This window comes from Limulus polyphemus, unplaced genomic scaffold (genome assembly GCF_000517525.1).
Source record: "Limulus polyphemus unplaced genomic scaffold, Limulus_polyphemus-2.1.2 Scaffold2561, whole genome shotgun sequence".
Taxonomy (NCBI): domain Eukaryota; kingdom Metazoa; phylum Arthropoda; class Merostomata; order Xiphosura; family Limulidae; genus Limulus; species Limulus polyphemus.
The window spans coordinates 99,357-120,503 of record NW_013668171.1 but is presented as its reverse complement, the minus strand read 5'-3'; the positions used below and the strand labels follow the sequence as shown (position 1 = coordinate 120,503).

Below are 21,147 nucleotides of genomic sequence, written 5' to 3'. Positions count from 1 at the left end.
AATGTCCCTCTAGTGGTTTCCTCAGCCTCTGCAAATTATTTGCACAGAAAACTCTTTCTTTTCATGCTAGATTCCTAGCGGTAAGGTAAGACATTAGTGAGCTCAAAATTTCATATTTTTTTAGACCCAAATACAGCTAAGTTACTAAGCTTGATAAATTATAGTGAAATTCTGTGGTACTGATATAGTAATTTATGATTATTTCAAAATGTATATATAAAACCTAAAAAAAATAAATATTTGTTTTCACATTCTCCACATACGAAATTTGGTAAGGCTTAGCAAATTATGGCAAGTAGCAAACGAGTACAAAGTTCGTAACTAGAAGAGATAATTGTTTGCTATACTTCTTTACTTACTGTTCTATGTTTTAATAAAAATAAGTTTATGAACTTATTTGTAAACAGTAATAATCTATATACATATATAATGTATCATAATTGAAATGTGACTGTATTTTACAAAATATTAGTCCACTAAAACACAGCCAAGACAGGTCACTTTGTAAAGGCTAGTTTTATATTCTTGGATATGGTAACATGAGTGAACAAGCACTGCATCATTGTAACTTTGGTTTTGTTAGCTAGGCATGGCTGAAAGGTTAATATAATAAATATATATAACATTTTTATATATATATATTTATTTATTATTAAGATTTTGCATGTGAAATTTTAAAATTTTCTGATGCATTACTTTGCATGTTGGATAGTCAACATTCAGAAAGAAAGAAGGCATGAGAAAAAAACATTACTTAAGAAATCTAAAAACTTAATACAAAAATCTGATATTTTGCATACTAAAGCCTTGTAATGTTTGTTGATAATATGCACAATTTCATGAAGATGCACTTACTAATTTAAAAGTTATAGCATGAAAACTAACAGCCACAAAATGGTTAAGAAGTCGGTAACTGGGACTGAACCCATGCTGAAAGAGAGAATATAATTTTCATACCACAGTACCTTAATTACAGGTAAATGCTACATAACTCATTTCTGTATTTTTATTTTTTTCACTAAAACCTGCAATTTCAGTGAAAAGAAAGAATCCACGTAAGATACAGAGGCCTAAACTATTATCCAACTCATTATTCTGTATTCAGTAAACTACTACAGTTTTGCTAAGTTATGGCTCTTCACAGGCACAGATCTAAGAAATGGGTCCAGGGGGTCTGGGCCTTCTAATTTTTTTTTTAATTAATTAAAAAAAAGCCAGACATTCTAACACTATCATACAGTATCAAAAAGAAACATTTGATGCCATGGATTTTATTTGATTGAGCTATTAATTACCATAAAAACTTTTTACAGGTTTTCTGAAGTCAACACAGCTGGTGTCTACAGCAGTGCAGTTAAGGTCTAACCAAATAATTGATGATTTCTAAGCTAATACAATAATATGAACATCAATTAAATGTTTCCATGCAAAATATTCATGCCTTGGCTCTTTACAGATTTTCTTTTACAATGTGTGTGTGGACTTTAGAGATTTGTTTTCATCAAAGTTTGTATGGTTTAGGTTAGGACACCTGCAGCTCTTATAAATTTATTACAGAACCAATTTTTCATTGTTTAGGAGTTAGAATTCTCATGAGAAAGATGTGTTTCATACAGATGATGTATAAAACAAGTGTAAGTAATGACTTTTTAAAATTCTTCGTATAGGGGCATCCTGTTTACAAATACTATAATATGAATTTAGGTGTAGACTTTATCATTGTTTTTTCTAAATATGTTTGTAAATAATTAAAACTATTTAATTTTGATTAGAAAATATTAAATGTTTGTTATCAACTGTTTTTATTTTCATATCAATCAAATTACTAGAAATAAAGCTACAAACTTTAACATCACTGGATTATAACCTAACTGAGTTAATTATAATGAATATTGTAGGCTTTATAATTGATTTTATTACTAAAGTTACTAGTAGCATAAAGTTATAGGTAAAATAAACTCTGAAAGCAATATAAATTTATAATTAGTGTTATTATAGGTTAGTTGGACCTCCTTGAACCAGCTTATCCAACACTAGGAAGAGTATCCATCACAGAGTGAGAAAGCCATCCACTGAAAACTGAGGAAAGAACACAGTTGGTTCAAGTGGGACAGATAGATAACAGGCCAGCAACTCCTCTTCAAAATAGAAATGGCAAAAAGACAGAAGTAAAATTCCACCCTGGGATGAGCAAGTGTCTCATAGCATTCTAAACAAGGAGGTGAAAAGTAGATGGACAAAAGGACAGGAGAAAACCCCTTAAAAATCACCTGAGAAATTCAATAGTGTGTAGCAATGGGAGTCCACAAGCGTACAAAATGGAAGAGCAGAGCTCCCACTGAATTGGAGTCAAAGAGTGGCTCTAGGCATAAATTGCTTCCAAGACCCGAGATGGCCAGCCCCCAAAGAGAAGGACCCTGGATAGTAAAAAGAAAACAAAAGCAGCCCCATGCAGTTGCATTGGATGGAAAACCTGGAGGCAACCCCCAGTCTCAAAGATAAGAAACTAAAGTGAGCAGGAATGACTGCTGATGAGCTGGAGCAACTGATGATGCCAAAGTAGAAGAAACACTCCCAAAAGCCACATCATAAAGAAAGGATGCCAAACAGAGGTCATAAACAAAATATTGAAGGAAGTAAATGTTAGAAAGAAAAACAACCCAACAAAGTACATCTCAGAATCAAGTAGACAAAATGAGAGAGAAAAAAACGAAAAGAAAGGAGATCCCCAATCTGAAAAAAAGAAATACAAATGGTAAGACATAAGCAATAAGGGAGCCTAAGTTTCAGCAAAAATAACTGGAGAAAAAAAAAACATGCCCATGGAATCCTAAGAGGAAAAGACAAAAGAGGTACTACCTAATCCTCCTCAAGGAGAAGAAACTAAAAACAAAAGCAAGCATGGAAATAACACTGGTGAAACATGTCACAAGATGGGGCAGGCTGAGCTGAAGTAACAGAAACAAGAAGTTGGGAATCCTGGATCTGAGAACAAGAATGGAGCCAAACACATGGTGCACAATGACAGTAATATAACTGACCTCATAGTACCTCCAATTGCCAGAACAGTATTGCAAATATGTCCCAAAGTACAAATTTGATAAAAAGAAAATCAAATTGTATCATTATTTTACATAATCAAGAAATTTAGGAAAGAAAGATCATAGAATGAATAATAGCAAAAGATGAAAATAATAAGAGAATAAATATGTGGAAGTAAGTAGTGCTGAGAAAAGAATTAACCTTTGTTCATGTTCTAGTGTTCATGAGGATTACTGTGCATGAAGGCTATATTGCCCTACTACTGGTGGAGTTAATGACAATTACATCATAGGCTGGCACAATACATGTTAACATGAGTAGGTGTGGAAGTTTTGTTCAAGCCTTGGGGCATGTGCAGGAACTTCCATGGCAGTGAACACAAGGTAATAACTTTTTATTGTGCAGAGAGATGAGTAGCATTTCTAAACAGAAACATACAGTTGGCCTTCATATAGTTTGTAGGATTTGATGTGAAGGGCTTTACAGTAAATCCTACACGTTACTGTAAAACTGGTCAATCATATTAAAATGGGAACGATCTCATGCTTTGTATTTTTTTCTTTTCAAACTGCTGAATATGCACATATACATTAATATATACATATAGGCAAATATTATGCATATTTTTGTATGCACTATTTTTATTTCTAATACATTTTTATGTAAAAAAAAATGTATAATTACACTGATACATACATCATCTGGAGCACTGTTACCAAATATTTATTCATTTTCTTACTTTTTCATACTCATGGTCCAGCTTGCAAGTCAATATGCTAACGTGAAAACTAATGATCATGGAATGCAGAAAAAAAAAAATATAATATATATATATATATATATATATATACAAAAATTAAGAATTACTGAAAAAACTTGAAAATCAAACAGATTACATGTGGATTCAGAGAGTCAGGAGATGGGCCTTATAATCAGAAGTGCAATGGTACCCTCTCAGATTCACCTATGTCCCTCATCTTCATTATGTAACAATCAAAATATCTCTCACTTGCTTTACTACAAAATCTGAGTTAAAAGAAGAAATCCCTACCTTCTGCCTCTTGTACTCTTCATAATCTTGATCATCAGTGTCTAGCTCATGTCGACAAACAGGGCAGGTGTTGGTCTGGTTTAAAAAAAAAAAGAAGCTAATTTATTAGTCTAAACTGACAATTTAACTAAGATTAGCTATGAATCAGTACTGAAGGGAGTGATATTTAAATATTCCAACTAATGTGAAGGAGTAAAACAGAGAAGTTGTAATGTTAGGAGAACTTCAGCTTTATTGTAAAACACAGAAATATTGATATATATACCAAATACACTCTCTACAGTCACTAGAAAGATATGCATTTTAGTTTGACCTCTAATACAAAGGGTACCAAGTCCTGATTACTTACAAATTACAAATACACTTGCCTTTCCTAACCAAGGAAGAACACAGGAAAAATGGAATTTGTGACAGCAAGGCAGTTGTTTCACAACCTCTCCTTCCTCGTATTCTTTCAGACATATTGGACACTTTTCACCTAAGCAAGTTTAAACAATTGTTACTCTAAGTATACTTACCACCTATACAATATAACTCCTATATCAACTAAATTTTCCAATAATTTGGATATGTTTTGGCTACAAAGAAAAGCAAAAAGGCAATACTAGTGGCCCAACTAATGCATTAACAATATCAGGATTTTTGTTGTTTGCTTGTTTATTTGGAGTTAAGCACACAGCTGCATAGTGGGCTATCTGTGTTCTGCCCACCACAGGTATCGAAACCTAATTTCTAGCATAGTAAGTCCGCAGACATACCACTCTGCCACTGGGGGCATTTTTGTTGTTGCTAAGACTTTTTACCCACCCTATAGTATTTTCAGTGTTAATTACACAGAAGACAGAAATAATTTTATGCTTAGATGACAAGAACATTATTAACTACACATTTTGTTCTTTTACATATGCCACCATACGTCACTAATAATATCACAGAAAAAGTTATTTTTAAGAATATACAACATTTTTAGAAACTACAGTTTTCACTTCTTCAAATGTTTTATAGGGTCAAAGCAAATCTATATCTATGAAATTATTATACTGTGACATTGTTAATACACTATCAATGACCATCACAACAGATAAACATTCTTCATTGTAACTAGGAATGAAACAAGAAATCATTGGACTTATCTTTCAGTATAGTTTTTAAATATTGTACTACTTTTCAACTTATAAATATCCACCATCAATTTAAGGCACATTTTTTTGTGAAGCACAACAAAAATAGTTCTCTTTCAAACATTTTACTGACAAGAGTAACACCTTTCAAGACTTCTACCTTCAGAAAAACTTTTTACTGTTTTCAGTTTGGATATAGCTGCTTTCGATGCTGGAGGCTTTCCCCTTTCACCAGGAAAAAGTCTAAAAAAAGAAAACTAAATAATCATTGATAATGTATAAGATAATTCTTAAAAATAAATCAATTCTAAAGTTTTTAAATATCAAAACAATCATCCACTCTACTACTGTGCTAAGAGATTTATGCACTTTTTCTCTTACTCTATTTCAATTTGTATTCGAGAAAAGAGTAAAAAAAAAAGAAAAAAAAGCACTTTACCGTTCAAATTCTATCTGAAGTTCAATTCCTACCCCAGTGTCTAAAAGCAACCTAGATTTAAAAAAAAAATATCAAAACCTTTAACTACAATTATTAAGTATATGCAGAAATGAACTAATACTTTTCTTATCCTATATTTACAAATATATCTAAGAGAAAGTACTTGACAATTATCAAAATATGATAAAAAGGATGCACAAATTATTGCATTGGAATTTCATATAGGTGAAGCTGAATAACCATTTTATGAAAAGTCCAACATTCCACAACAACCCATTCAGAGTGTAAAACAGCTGAAAATTGTTCTAACTAGAGACCAACCAAATTCTTTAATTTCATATCCTACTTAAAATACATGAAACTGCTGAACATACTTCATTTCATGTTTCCTTGATATTTTAATGAATTTCCTTAGTATAGAACTTTGCAGTTTTCCAGAAAGGCTCTCTAACCACTACTATGGCAGTATTTATGGAGATATAAATATGAAAGTCATACCCGAGGTATATTAGCTGCCATTGTCTACACTCACACACACACACACACCTAGTTCACTACATTCACATGATAAACATGATCTTTATCTGATAACAGAGAACAAGATTATACAAAGAATGCATTCACAGGCACAACCATGTGTTCTTTAGTGAAGCCAACTTTTACAGTGGGCTAGATGGTGACAGATATCGTGACATCAGCTAGTTACTTTTATTGCATAAGTTTTTAAAATCTTACTTATATACTAAGTCCAAGAACTTCTGTTCACTGCAACTTGGGAGCACTTTCAATAACTTTGTACTACCCTAGGCACTATAATTATTTATTATAATAAAGAATTATTTGGATAACCGAGCTAATTATAAATATACCACTTTAAAGCTTAAGACAAAGAACTTGAATACCGGTCAGAACAGGAAGCTTTTCAATGTCACTGAGTATGTGAACTTCTAATATAATAGCTTTAAAATACAATACATATAACAATGGGCTATTTGTTCCTTCATATCCAACAAAAAGAAAAGTCAAAATCAAACATCTTTCATATGTTTCAGGAAATCAATGATTCCTCTTTTAAACTCTTATAAATGTGCTAGCCTCCAATATTGTCAACAGCTATGCATTTCATAAGCTAAACAACATTAAAAAACAAAAATTTCTTAACCGGAGCCTAGGCTGTCTTCTCCAAATCTTAAATTTTGTCCTCTCATCTTACTGCCTTCAGAACAGAGCACAAAGAAATTTGATGCCATTATTCTACTAGTCCCATGAATAATCTTTTAAACTTTCATAAGATCACCTTTTACCATTCTTTTTCTAAGAGAAAATAAAATACCTTAATCTATTCACATAAGATAAACTTTCTATCCCCTAAATCATCTAAGTAGTCTTCCCTGAGTGCCTCCAAAGTTGCACACAACATTCAAAGAGAGACCTAACTAGTGATGTTAACATTTCCCAACACTGAAAATGTATTTCTGATAGATACTAACTTCCGCTTGCAAATAGCTTTCCCAATTCAGTGTTGCCCTCTATATGCAAACATTTTTGCTTGCCACTAGCATTGAGGCTCTCACCTAAATTCACATGTTTCTACATGATATTGCTGCATTGTTGCATGCAAATGAATATGTGACGACCTCCAACAATAGAAGTGTGAACCACTTCCTAGCACAGCTGACTCTATACTGATTGTTCAATCATCACTTTGAGATTAGGCAATAAAATATGATGCACTGGAATTGAGAGAGAAAGTGTGAGAAGAGGAGAGTATCTATTAGAAATACATTTTCAGTGCTGGAAAATATTAACTTCTGACACAATATGTAACCTCAGCTTCTATATAGCTAGAACCCCACAGTGAATTAGTGGAGGAACCAGTGCAAAATTTTAACTAGATGAGACCTATTCAGGAAGTTCAACACTATATATCTTGGGAAAGTATAGGGGAAGAGAATGTCACAATCATGGATAGAAGATAGAAGCACAATCCAACACCTGCAACACGCTTTCAGAAGTGCCATGTGTAGTATGGCTAGGACATGTTAGACAGTATGTGGTTGATTGACTCCAGTCCAAAATCAGGCAGCAAAATCAGCTTTTAAGCTGCAGTAGAAGGAGGGCCCCTACCATCTTCATCTGAAGCCTAGTGAGACAGAACAAGAATGCAACATTCAAATTGCAACTGAGTGAGGACTTGGCTGGTCCTATACCAATCCAACACTAGATAATATGGGAAACTGACATCTGGGCAGTAGGTTGGGAGAAATTCAGCCACAGGGATGAACTCTACTACACAGATAGAACCTCAACCCACTCTCTACCAAGTGGAACTGGTCACACTCAGAAGGCAGCCTCTATGGTCCATCACCCTAGCAGCTAGGAACTGGTAAGGACCCCCCCATTCTCCACATTAAAAAAAGGGGACGAAAGTGCATTGGAGAGTCTGGAATTATAAACTCACTCTATAAAGAGTTCTCTACATTAGCTACTTATCACAGAGTAAAGATGAAAATATACATTGGTGGATACAACCAGTAATTTTTCTTTCACAACCAACACTTATCTTTGTTGTCTAGACCATCAACCCTATTCCATACATTCATACATTATTTACAAATACACACACATAGACTGTATATATCTTTCCATTTATACCTGCAAGCAGCTGGGAGTGTCTTTTAGTAAAGGTAATGTTCTTCAGCAATCTACAGCCACAGAAAGAACACAGAAATCAGACTTCTTACTCAGATTTTACAACTGCAAGTAGTGGAAAATCAGACAAACTTTTAATAAAAGAAAGTGTATTCATAGAAAGTAACTGCCACCTTTTAATTCTATATCACAATCTCCTCATGCCTCAATCTCATTTGATTTATAACCCAGTCTATCATTTCTATTTTTATACTAATTTAAGCTTAGTATTTTTAGAAAATTTTTCCCCCTAGTTCCCATCAATATACTTTTTTTTCAACTATACAACATCATTTCATGTTTAAAAAAACAAAACTCTTATAAGCTTAAATCAGCTTACTTGAAAAGGTTAGTCTAAGCCTGATGATGATCCAAATATGATACTCTAAATGTACTGAATATCTTGAATGCATAACAATAATTTATCCTTTTCTTAGTAATCTATTTAATTAGATTATCATCACTAAACAAGATTTCAAGGTGTAAACAATTATTAAGTTAATTCATTATTTGTTGGTTTATTAGCACATGAGGTTATGTCACCAGTTAAAGGTTAGCATATTTTATCTATCAACTGTTAGCAAGGATAACAATGAAGAATTTTCATTAAGAATGCGTCATCTATTGGTGTGTAGTGATTTCATTACTTAAGTATCAAAATTACTTATCAAAATCGGCCAACCAGTTTATCATAAAATGTATGAAAGTCATTAAACGTGGGTATTGTTTTGACCATTTGCTATTCATCTTTCAAATTAATACAATTATGGTTGAGGATGCTTATTGATATTGCTGAAATACATAGTAAAAAAGTATGGAACAAGTTATGTGCTATAAAAACATGTATAAAAATACTACTATTTCTTCATTAAAATGCACAAATCAATCTTATAAAAAATTACATTTGCAATAAAAACTTGCAAGTTTATTAATAATATATTATGCTCAGCAGTGAGTTTGATGGTCTAAAATATTAAGAATTTGGTTTCAATACCCACAGTGGACACCAAACAGCACATCATCAGCTTTATGCTTCACAATAAAAATTTATTATCCTATATGTACAAAAATAAAAGATTTGAAACTATGGGCTCCATACTACAGGCCATCACATGAGCAACACATTATGCTTCTTTAACTTTGAAACTGATTTTGATAATGAAAAACTTTAAAAATTTAGGGGAAAACCACATAAAATTATATTTTTCAATAATAGTACTTACATTAACATGTTAAAGTTTGGATCTTTATCTTAACTTTTAAAGATAAGTGGTGTAATGCATTTTCCTATCTAGTACACGATAATAGTTTATTAATAGATTACGCAGTTCCATGGTTGGACAGAGGTAAGCTTATGTACTTACAAGGCCCGGCATGGCCAAGTGGTTAAGGCACTCGACTTGCAATCTGAGGGTCGCGGGTTCGAATCCCCGTCACACCAAACATGCTCGCCATTTCAGCCGTGGGGGCATTATAATGTGACAGTCAATCCCACTATTCGTTGGTAAAAGAGTAGCCCAAGAGTTGGCGGTGGGTGGTGATTACTAGCTACCTTCCCTCTAGTCTTACACTGCTAAATTAGGGATGGCTAGCGCAGATAGCCCTCGTGTAGCTTTGCGCGAAATTCAAAAACAAACAAACAAACAATGTACTTACAACTCTAGGATCCTGAATTTGGTTCCCTGTGGTGTACACAGCAAATACTCAAATAATATGGCTCTACTCTGTAAGTTAACAATCAATAACAGTGACCATGTTACAACATACTAACAGCAACAAATTTGATGTTGACAACGATTCTTATGAGACTTACTTTTTAATCTTAATATCAAAACAGATTTACAACTAATTCAATATACTTTATAAAGATTTTATAGCTTACCTTGCCAAGTGAAGTAGTTCGTCAGGTTGTTCTCCATAGGCTAAGGGTTTACAGTTATGTTCATCGTAATAACATGCCATTTCTCTATCTTAGTAATAGTAATTTAGAATATTACGAAATACAAGTTCTGAAGTCTCAGTTCTAAAGAAACCAGTAAAAATACAATTTATTACTACGTTCTTCAAATCCTGCTATTCTGCAAATGCTGTCTAAACTTATCCAAACAACACGCGAAATGACACAACAATTTCGAACTGTCTGAAGCTCCTCACTGCACGAAGTAAATTTATATATCACATATGTAGGGGACCATTGTTGGTTTGAACATTTTTAGTAACATTTATTTATGCAGTGTAATACTTTAAAAGTTACGAGTTAAAAGCCGAAAAATAGCGAAGCATTAAAAACCAATAAACCTAAAATTTGTAATAAACATTATGTAGATTTCTATTGTTTTTTTTTAGCCTAACTCTTTAATTTTTCCATTTGGGGTTTAAAATCATCGTTTAATGACTTTAATCTAACTGATGAGCTCTGATATTAAATGAAAGGCCTCTTGTACAGTGACCTGTGAAGGAAACAAAATATATATCTGAACTGCTATTTTTATACGCCTCTGATTTTGATTCTGAAATAGGCAAATTAAGTTTGTTTGAAGATAAGCACAAAGCTACACAATGAGCTATCTGTGCGCTGCCCACCAGGGGTATCGAAACCCGGTTTCTAGCGTTGTAAGTCCACAGACATGTCGCTGTGGGGCAACAAATTAAGAGAAACGTGGAATTTAAATTATTTTTATCAGAAATGTTAGACCCATTTTTAGTCAAATGTTTTATTAATTGTTTACATCTAATTCTTTAGGCTTTTGTTACTACTTTTATAAACATGTTCATGCATGTGAAAAATATTTTTCCCATTGTTTTCCAAATGTTAGGTTCAAATGAAACATATCAACTTGTGTACCTCTTTGATCGTCACTCTTATAATGTTTCCTCAGATCAACAATCCGGCAAGTTAACGGTAGTCTATGCCCGACCCTAAGGTAAATCTTGTCATGTGATATACTGATGGTATAAACTTCAAGCATTACGTTCTAAGTCTTCAGAGTTACTGTCACTGTTAGAATAATTCTCCCAAAAAATAAAATTTCTATGATGAGACAAGACTAAATGTGTAGACTTTATTATTGACTGGTGGTGGGCACAGCACTGATATCCCATTGTTTAGCTTTGTGTTTAATTTAAAAAACAATCAAAATATTGATCATCATAAAAATCTGTTAATTTATTTTATTTTTAAAATCAAATAAACAGCATTCTATCAATTTCTATTTTTCCTTATTAGTAAATTGTATAAAAACACTATGTCTACATTGAACCCAAATATAAAAGAATTAAATAACTTCACTATAAAATGCCACCTATCACATTAGATAAAAAATATAATTATGAGCTGCTTAAAATGTGAATAGTTGATAACACAGGGATGTTAATTCAAGTGTAACGAATAAGGTAGCAAAATAAAATTGTGTTATTAATAATAACTTAGGCCTTAGTTACACAAAAAAGGTCGTATATGAGAACCAGGTTATAGTTTCCCCATCTTCCCTCCTTAGTAATGAAAAATATATAACATGTACATTTTATACAGAATTGATCTTGAACTTGCATGATTTTTTGGAGTAAGTTTACAATTTAGTTAAGCCTTCGGTGTATACTATCCTTATTTGGCCTAGGCCCTACTGAAAATATGACATCATTTAAGTAAACACAACTTAATTAGGAATAAGAAAGAAGACTGATTTGTTTAATCTACAATTAACAGTGTTTAAATTTTAACAATCTATCGAAGAATGGAAAATTTGTAAAAAAAATTTGTGTTCAACTTTTAGAAAAGATGGCCAAATTTAGACTTTCAGTCTTAAGTCATAACTCATATTTTAACATGGAAGATGGACTCGATTGAGCATATTAGTATTATTATATCTTAAGCTTAGCCTACACTAAAGTTGATTACGTTCATCAAAATATGGTGTCACTTATCTAAGTATTACTAAATTATATTTACAGTTGTACCCTTATCCATGTAATACTTGTCATTATGTCAAGTTAGTGCCAGAGACAACAAGATTAAAGATAAAAAATTAACATAGATTAAGTATTACAATTAGGCCTACATCTTTTTTATATTAAGTACAAAAGCCTAACAGTAATTTTATTCTAGGCATATCAGTTTTCAGTGACCTATCACAGAGGATAATGTTATAATAATTTTGACGTTAGCTTTTTTCCAACGTTAGTGATTATGCATTAGAACACAGTTATTGCTAATTTTCCTGTAAATTAGTCTCATATAGTGATATACTATAGTTCCCATTATATACATTGTAGTTTGTAAAAAAAAACAACCAAATTTTACAGCAGGCCAAAATATTTCCATTATCTAAACAGTATAGGTGAAGTAATATGAAATGTGTTACTACACCTGCAATGTACTATTTATATAAAAATTGCACTAAAATTCCTGGTGAGAGCTGGCACTCTACACAACACGAATCTCTTGGTGATTACCATTTTTGCACTAGTAAAAAGTTATGCAACCCTTGATTGAAAAGGTAGGTCAGAAGTAGTTAAAAGTAACTAAATTCATAGGATATGAATGACTGTACTTAAAGTAGATGAGTTTAAATGCATAAAATTAAAACCTAACAAATAATACGATGCTCCTTATAGACAAATTTATTGGCTTGGCTTCCTTCACAGAAGTGACAGAATAGATCTCACCTAAGAAGCACAAAGGCGTCGGAACCGGGGGTCCTGTAGCACCCCTACTTTTATCCATTTGACTTATATAGCAACTGTAAGTTATATTATTATACTAATTTTCTAGAGGGCATGCCCCCAGAACCCCTAGATTGAGCTGCTTTTAGCAGCTCCTTATACTGTCAATTTCTCATTGTAAAATATTATTACGACAGCGAAGTCACGTGACTCTGATTACACGTAATGCGTTCTAGAAAGATCGGGGAACATCACGAATAATCCAATATTTGCTAGACGCCTTCTATTCTTGTATATAAGTGCGCCAGACATTTAATCAGAAATAGAATTGCAGACAGACAGAGACGGACAATTGAGTCAAGCGCGGTAGTAAGTAAGTGCGTTAATCGTTCCTGTGAATTATAATGTGTTTTTATAAAACTGACTGTTAAATTGCTGTGGAAATTAAGTGTATTGCAAAGTTGAATTGAGAAAGAATAAACTAGTTTTATTTAAGAAAGGACTTGTATCGCTGAAGTTTTTCAGAAGGAATTTTTACGGGAAAATAACAATCGACCAGAGATGTAACAATATGAATGTCTAGCAAGCACCCCACCTTACAACTCCTTCCTACACTACTGAAGCAGTAATCCTGAATAACTTAGATAAATACAAAACGAAAAAAAATTGAAAATTGATTTTTTGAACATTCATCTATTACAATATCAAAAAATAGTTTTACACTAAAATAAGTGTTTGACACCATACAATGGTTAAGAAAATATGCCTTAGGAATTATCTTTGTATTGTTATTTCACAAGTTTATGATTAATTCCTGTCCGTATGACAAGTAAAAGAATCGAACGTTAAACTTTTTGTCGTATATCCCAAAATCGACTATTTGTAGAAGGGTAAAGTAATGGTGGAAAGTTAAACTTTTTTGTTGTATATCCCTAAATCGACTATTTATAGATGGGTAATGTAATGGTCGAAAGTTAACATTTTTGTTGTATATCCTTAAATCGACGATTTGTAGATGGGTAAAGTAATGGTCGAAAGTTAAAATTTTTGTTGTATATCCCTAAATCGACCATTTGTAGAAGGGTAAAGTAATTGCAACTATCATTTTCTTTATCTTATTCTTGTTTTTTATCCAAATTTCTTTTGTATTTAAAATCCATATCAGTATTGCCCTCCAGTAGCTCAACGGTAAGTCTGAAGGCTGATAACTCTTAAAATCTGGGTTTCGATGCTTGTGGCGGGCACAGCACAGATAGTTAATTATGTAGCTTTTCGCTTCTCAATAAACAAACAGGTCAATATATAAGTGCACTTCGTCATGTTTGCATGAAATCCCAAACTAGGAGAAATATACAAGTACATACATACAAAAAAGGAATGCACGCCACAATAATTACAACACTAACAGACAACCAACGGACTTTCTGCCTCGAATATACACATATCACCAACTCTAACAATCCACGTTATAGAAAGATCATGACAGACTCCACTACTGACAAAACTAGCTGATAGGTGTTCAGTTTTGATCAAAATTCTAGGTTATAAACGCAGTTAAAACTTATGTTTACAATTCATTGATACCACAGTAGATTACAACAAAAGAGTATTACTTTAAATATTTATATATTGCATGCCTTTTATCACTTTAATACAATAACATACCCTTTGTCTGTGAAAATATTGCAAGGTGAAATACAGAACTGAAGATTGCAATGTTGTAGTATCTGAAAAGCCTGCAGTCGACTACAATAAGTTGCCACATCATACAAAAGCTATTAATATTAGCTATCCCCCTATCACAACAACACAGAATAGATACAACAGTAGACCATGAAATTAAAACCTAATAGATAGTACGATGCTTCTTACAGACACATTTCTTGGCTTTGCTTCCTACACAAAAGTGACCTGGTAATATATCTGGAAATCAGAATATAGAGAACAAATATATAAGGTTTTAATACATAAATGTATGTCAACTTAACAACCAAAATTATGTAGAGCAATATCAGAGTTCATACATAACCACAAAATGACTTAAATACACATTGTGACAGTATCCACAGAATAATTTCATAGTTAACACCACTTTCAGTAGTTAAATACAGTATAAATTCAAACTTTACGCAAGATTTCAAGCAAAGATAGATTAAAAATAAGAAAACTAGGCAAAACTTTATATTCGTAAACTTAGTTTTTCATAAAAAAGTAATACGTAGCTATTTACATTACATTAACGCCCCCGACCCCCAGCGGTAAGTCTTATAATGCTAAAAATCGGGTTTCGATTCCGTGGTGACATAGCACAGATAGCCCATTGTATAGCATTATACTTAACTACTAACAATAAAAATACAAACAGACATTGCACTAACAAACAAGGATACTTTGAATTACAATGAAATAAAACACCACTGAAAACTGTGAAAGAAAATATAACTTGTGGAGTAAGAACTAAATGGGTGACCAGCCATTTTATACACACATTCCAAGTTTTGTATAATGTTTAGCCAAATATGGAATGTCATAACTTTTTACGAATTCTGAGACCACAATGTGAGCATCATGCCAGTGGAATGTGTACTCATTTCTGCTATGTATACATACATCTGCGTGCTGCTGTTCTCTAGAGACTGTATATAATTTTAGTGCATAAATCTCAGGTGCACCTTATATGATTTCATTTTGGCAATTACCGAATAGTTCCAATTTAGTGCTTGGAAATCAACGATTTCTATACTCTTTCGGCTTCGTCATAAGTTGATACGGTTTGTTTGTTGAAATTTGCGCAAGACTCCTTGAGGGTTATCTGTGTTAGGCGTCTCTAATTTTGAAGTAATAGACTAGAAGATGGGCAGCTAGCCAACACTACCCACCGTCAACCTTTAGGGTACTACTTAGCAGCAAATAGTGGTATTGGCCATCAAGTTATAAGTACGTTTGGTGACAGATTTCAATCCCACGACTCACATATTAGAAGTAGAGCGCCTAACTACCAAGTCATACTAGGCCTGTTGAAAATGATTACCCTTGTAGTAACTATCCAAAAATTCATTTTTTTTTCGTTAAAGCTCAAAAACAAAAAATACAAAATATTCTAAGCTTAGTGATGTTTTAATTGGTTTATGTAATCATCACTAGACCCGCAGTAGCTTTGGTGCAGAGAAAGCCATTACTCCCCCTAGGGTTGTGGAGAGACTTGATACAAGCGGGAGTAGTAACAATCATTCTCAAGTGAGGAATTCCTATGGGACAAAAACTAAATTTTCATTTAGAGATTGTAAGTGCCATTCACAAAATTTTCAAAACACACACACATAGACACACACACACATATATATATATACATATATGTATGTATATGTATGTATATATACATATTATATAGTGTCACCTTAGTTGTGAAAAAAATGTGCGGCAATAAAAAAGGGACTGGTAGCTATACTAATAGTACTGATAAAAACTCTACAGCAAATGTTAGCTAGGCCGCGTTTTTTTTTTTTGTTTTGTTTTGTTCAACTAGGGGCATGACGGTGGGTAAAATAAAATACGCGGCCTAGCTAACTAATGAATGAACATTTGCTGTAAAATTCTTATCAATGCTATAAGTGTGGCTACCAGTTTGGCCGCCAATTTTGATTTTATTCCCATAAGTCGCACACTCAGTCTTTTTTTTTTTGGCCGCACCTTTTTTTCCACACATAAAGTGTTTTTGATTATATATCACGACTTTTTGTCAAGATACACCAACAAAGCACAACAAGTAAGAAAGTGACACTCGATAGTAATCCATATTAGCTTTATGATCGCAACCCTATTATTCGGAACAGACCTTTACTTTACAGAACCAACCAGGTTGTTTAAAATATATGGTGGTAGTTTTCCTTTCTAAAACACTGTTAATAATTTCTTTTATAGTAACGTCATAGAATTTAGATTAACAGTTTCTTGCCATCCCTCCCAAGCAATCGGTACAGCCGTATTAAGCACCATTATTTATGCTAAATGCTTAAACTAATATCACACGATGCTAAAACTCTCTTTAGTTAGGATAATTTCATAAAATTTAGTAGATTTGTGTTGAAAAGTTGGCAATGAATAATCATCAATAACCGTCCACCCGTCTTTTGAAAACTTGATCTAGAAACTGGTAATCTGGTTTGCTTGGCTTTTCACCCGATAGTTTTTCTGCTCTAAGTCAACCGTCATTAATCCGAATGACAAAAGACAAAAAACAGTCCACTTTTACTCCTAGGAGAAGCTGTATTAAAAATGTTAGACCGATAGCTCACGTCACTTTTTGCGTAGGCATGCGAAATATTTTCGTCAAATTTGAGCGGTTTTTGTTAAATAACTTTGCACATGTGACTTATATTTACACCAAATGAGACTTCTAATTGTAGGTTGAAAAGATCTACCAGTGTGCCAAATTTGAGAAAAAAATCCATGAATGTTAAGTCTGTTTTCTATCAAATAAAGTATTCGTACTTGTGGTGCGAAGAAGAAAAATAGGAAGAAGCTTAATCAAAATTGGAGATGTTATATCTCAGGTATTTCTTAATGAATTGCTTGAAATTTGGTATGTGAAGTAAGTATCCAGTAGAGCTCATCCACTGAAAATATGTGATATTTTGTATTACCAAAGCCCGAGATACAGAAGGTGGAAAATCGCTAAACCATCACTCCTGTTAACACAGTGTGTCCTGCAGCAGGTTGTTCTGGCCATACAATACACTACCGCTTGTCTTGATCAATACCCTTTACGTGTAAGTAATATGTGTCAATTTCAGGTATCTCTTGCACTTCCCTTTGGAAAAAGAAGTTCCTACGCCACTGTTGGTCCAGTCGGTTTCATTTTTAATTTCAAACATGTCAGTTCAGAGATTGATCTCATTAATTTAGCCAGTTTTCAGCATTGGGCTTTCAGTAAACATACTTTTTTCTAGTTCATCATAAACAGCCAAGGGAGTTCTATTTTGTCCTCTCTTTATCAACTGCGATGAGATTTTTTGTGATAATATTCTGTTTATGGGCTGATTTTTCCATCTCTGCGTCCTTTTCAGTTAATGTTTCAGATATTATGTTGTAACATATAGCATCATCCTATCTATGTGTTCTTTTAATTTCACATACCATGTTCAAGCTTGTATTTCAATAGATTAAGCTATCAAACATACAAGATATAATGCAATCCAACGGTTGCAAAGTTGCTGCTGTGTTGCTGGAGATTGATACACCCAAGCACAGTCTCCACGGTCGATCTGTCAATTATTTTATGCCTTCCCTTAACCTTTGTACATTCAGTGCCTTTATTTATTTGTTGCATGAGTTTGTATTTGTAAAATTGTGTGGATGTTATCTAAACATGCCTGTGGAAGTTATGGAGCCTCTGTATATGTAATGGACCATATATCGATACAGAGGGAGCCATACTTCTTACCTGGATATTAACAGCTTTGGAGAATAACCAGTATTTGCTGTATTATTTGTTTGTGGAACTTCTCACAAAGCTGTTCGAAGGTTATTTGCGCTAGCCATCCATAATTTAGAAGTGATAAACTAGAGGGAAGGCAGATAGTAAACACAACCCACCGCCAACTCTTGGACTGCTCTTTTATCAATGAAAAGTGGGATTGACCATCTTATTATAACATACCTACATCTGAAAAGGCGAGCATGCTCAATAGCGAGGTTCGAACCGCGACCCGTAGATTGTGTGTCGAGTGACCTAACCGTCAGGTCATATTTGCTGTATTACATATGACAGATGATTATTCGGCTCAGTCTGCTCTGGGTTTACGAAGTTTGTAAGTATTTATTTGACAGTTTGTATGGTCCTTCCGTCGAGACTATCAGTGCCAAAATATATCTTGGTGCTTCATTGTTCCTCCTGAAATTATTGCGCTGTCAAATACAGTGTCCATTCATTCTTAGCTTTTCACCCCCTATTTAGTTGGGCATTACTGTAAAGATAATGACTCTTGCAGCTGCATTATATCCCAAACTTGTACATTCCATGAAAAGAATAGTCCTCAGTGATTGGTTAGAGTCGCTAGACAATTCGTTTACACTACTGGGCTGAATTGTGATTGCGTACATGAAAGTGGTATTCTTGGCATTATTATCACACACACACACAATCATACTTACTGGATAGTTATAATTTATGAGCTACTCAAGTGATATATGGTCCGGTCTAATAGTGTACTATCTACATAACCTAACGGTATTAATACTTTGCAAAGACTACTGCTGCATTCATATGCTGTAACTATTCATAACCTATAACATAATTTCACCTATGCTATCATCACTGACATCCATATCCCTTATGAATCAAATGTCTTGTCTCGCATGAGCTAAAATTTGTACAATAACTGAACCAGCGAAACAACTTTAAATCAGCTTCTCATTTGTCTGTCTATGGGAGTTAAAATGTATGAGCCTGCATTATCTCATTCACTTACCAGAAATTAACATTGAACGTTGGCGTTTTTTCAGCGTTCTTGACAAATTATTTTCAGTAGTTTGACAAGGTACGCTGCAGTGATTGTATGGCACCATCCTTAAGTATCAAATATATCTTAGGACTGGTGATCCAAGGAAACCTATTCAGTGATTGCTTTTATCAGAAATACATCAATGGTATATATGTGGTAACAGATTAAGTTTGTTCAGCCATCTGATCCAACAAGTACATTTACGTACACTGATAGCAGCCACCTTTGCTCTGAATGTTGGATAATATCATGTATTTCTTTGTAAATGCAGGGTGGCTGGTGTATCATTAGCTATACATCTAGTTTCAGTTACTTTGGCGACATTGTGTTGACTGCTATTTCAGCTGATATCATTATAACTTTCTGCTCGTTTATAAGTACCAGTACTAGAGTATACTTCATATTCAACAATATTAAAACTTAAGAAAGTACAGACTGATATTTCATTCATAGGTTTTACTCCTGCATCAGTTTACGGAAATACCCGAGAATGTGTTCATAACATTCTGAAGAACTCTGTGGAATAGAATGGAGCGTAATCTTTTCTAAATGAACTCGTGAACTTACCTCTGTAACTTGATTCATGCTCTTCGGGATACACCATTCACTTTACTTGGTGTTGGATCACTGTTATTGTTGTGATAGGCACATCCATTCAATCTTAGGTTGTGGTTGTTGTACAGCGATAAATAAGCCTCACTAACAAGACCTCCCACGGAGTCACAACACGCTTTATGCGAGGTGTAGTTGCTTGAATATCACTGCTGGCATCCTCTTTTCTGTTTTGATGATTGCAGGCAATCCATTATTGATAACAGAATTCAGGAGACACATGGATTAGTTCCTCTCACTGGTAACCAGCTGAAAATCCCGTAGAACGCTTTCCAAAGCGTTGGAAAGCACTTTGAGTGCGTTGCATATCTAATTTTGATAGAATAAATATATTTTAAAGCTAAGTATAGTGTATGTAAGTTTTTCTATATGTAGTTTAATGTATCATTTATATGGCTATAACACTAAACATTAATAAGTAAATAAAAAGTTAGTATTAAGGAAAACATATAGATTTAAGTTATTTAATAAAAAAAAAATCATAATTTTAGATTTAAATCTAATGAACACTTAAGTGCCTGGATACCATTAGTGAGAAAAAGGAGAGTTAAGTATTGTTTAGTAACATAAAACGATTAACAAAATTCAAGATATCTTTATGGTGTATTCTGGCTAAATGGTATGGAATATAAGTATACATATTTTCGCTAAAATATGAAATTCTAGTGGTTTTCAAACGTTTGAAAACCATTACAGATTTTATATGTGATCATGTGTGTTAAATTCTTAATCAGAATATTAAATTCTAGATTATTTCTTTTCAAAGTCTCGGATCTTTTATTTAGCTTTGAAAAGAAATAATCTTCTTTAAGAAGCAGTGCGATTTTTTCTTCCGTTCCAACCAGCTGACCAGTTCACCATTTTTCAATCTGTATTTTAATTCAGTTTAATGCATTTTTAAACTTTAGTCAGTTACATTAAGTTAAACTCAGTAATTTTTAACTGAATCATTCAACTGTCGTGAATCTACTCACTTTATCTTTGCTCACTGTTAAAATGAAATGTAGTTTGAACTTATGTTCACCA

At 33.2% G+C, this 21,147-nt stretch overlaps 1 protein-coding gene across 2 annotated transcripts in view; it reads right to left on the bottom strand.

Annotated features, from left to right (window-relative positions):
- Positions 1-10,503, bottom strand: part of LOC106467304 (E3 ubiquitin-protein ligase RNF181-like) — a 14,468-nt gene extending 3,965 nt beyond the window's left edge. For both annotated transcript variants that reach the window (XM_013927643.2, XM_022395460.1), the window contains exons 1-5: positions 10,227-10,503; positions 5,654-5,704; positions 5,375-5,457; positions 4,462-4,571; positions 4,094-4,168 (exon numbers count right to left, since the gene is read on the bottom strand). In XM_013927643.2, the coding sequence (XP_013783097.1) occupies positions 4,094-4,168; positions 4,462-4,571; positions 5,375-5,457; positions 5,654-5,704; positions 10,227-10,306 (399 nt within the window). In that variant the 5' untranslated portion in view covers positions 10,307-10,503. The remainder of the gene's footprint in view (positions 1-4,093; positions 4,169-4,461; positions 4,572-5,374; positions 5,458-5,653; positions 5,705-10,226) is intronic.
- Between the last annotated feature and the right edge of the window lie 10,644 nt (positions 10,504-21,147).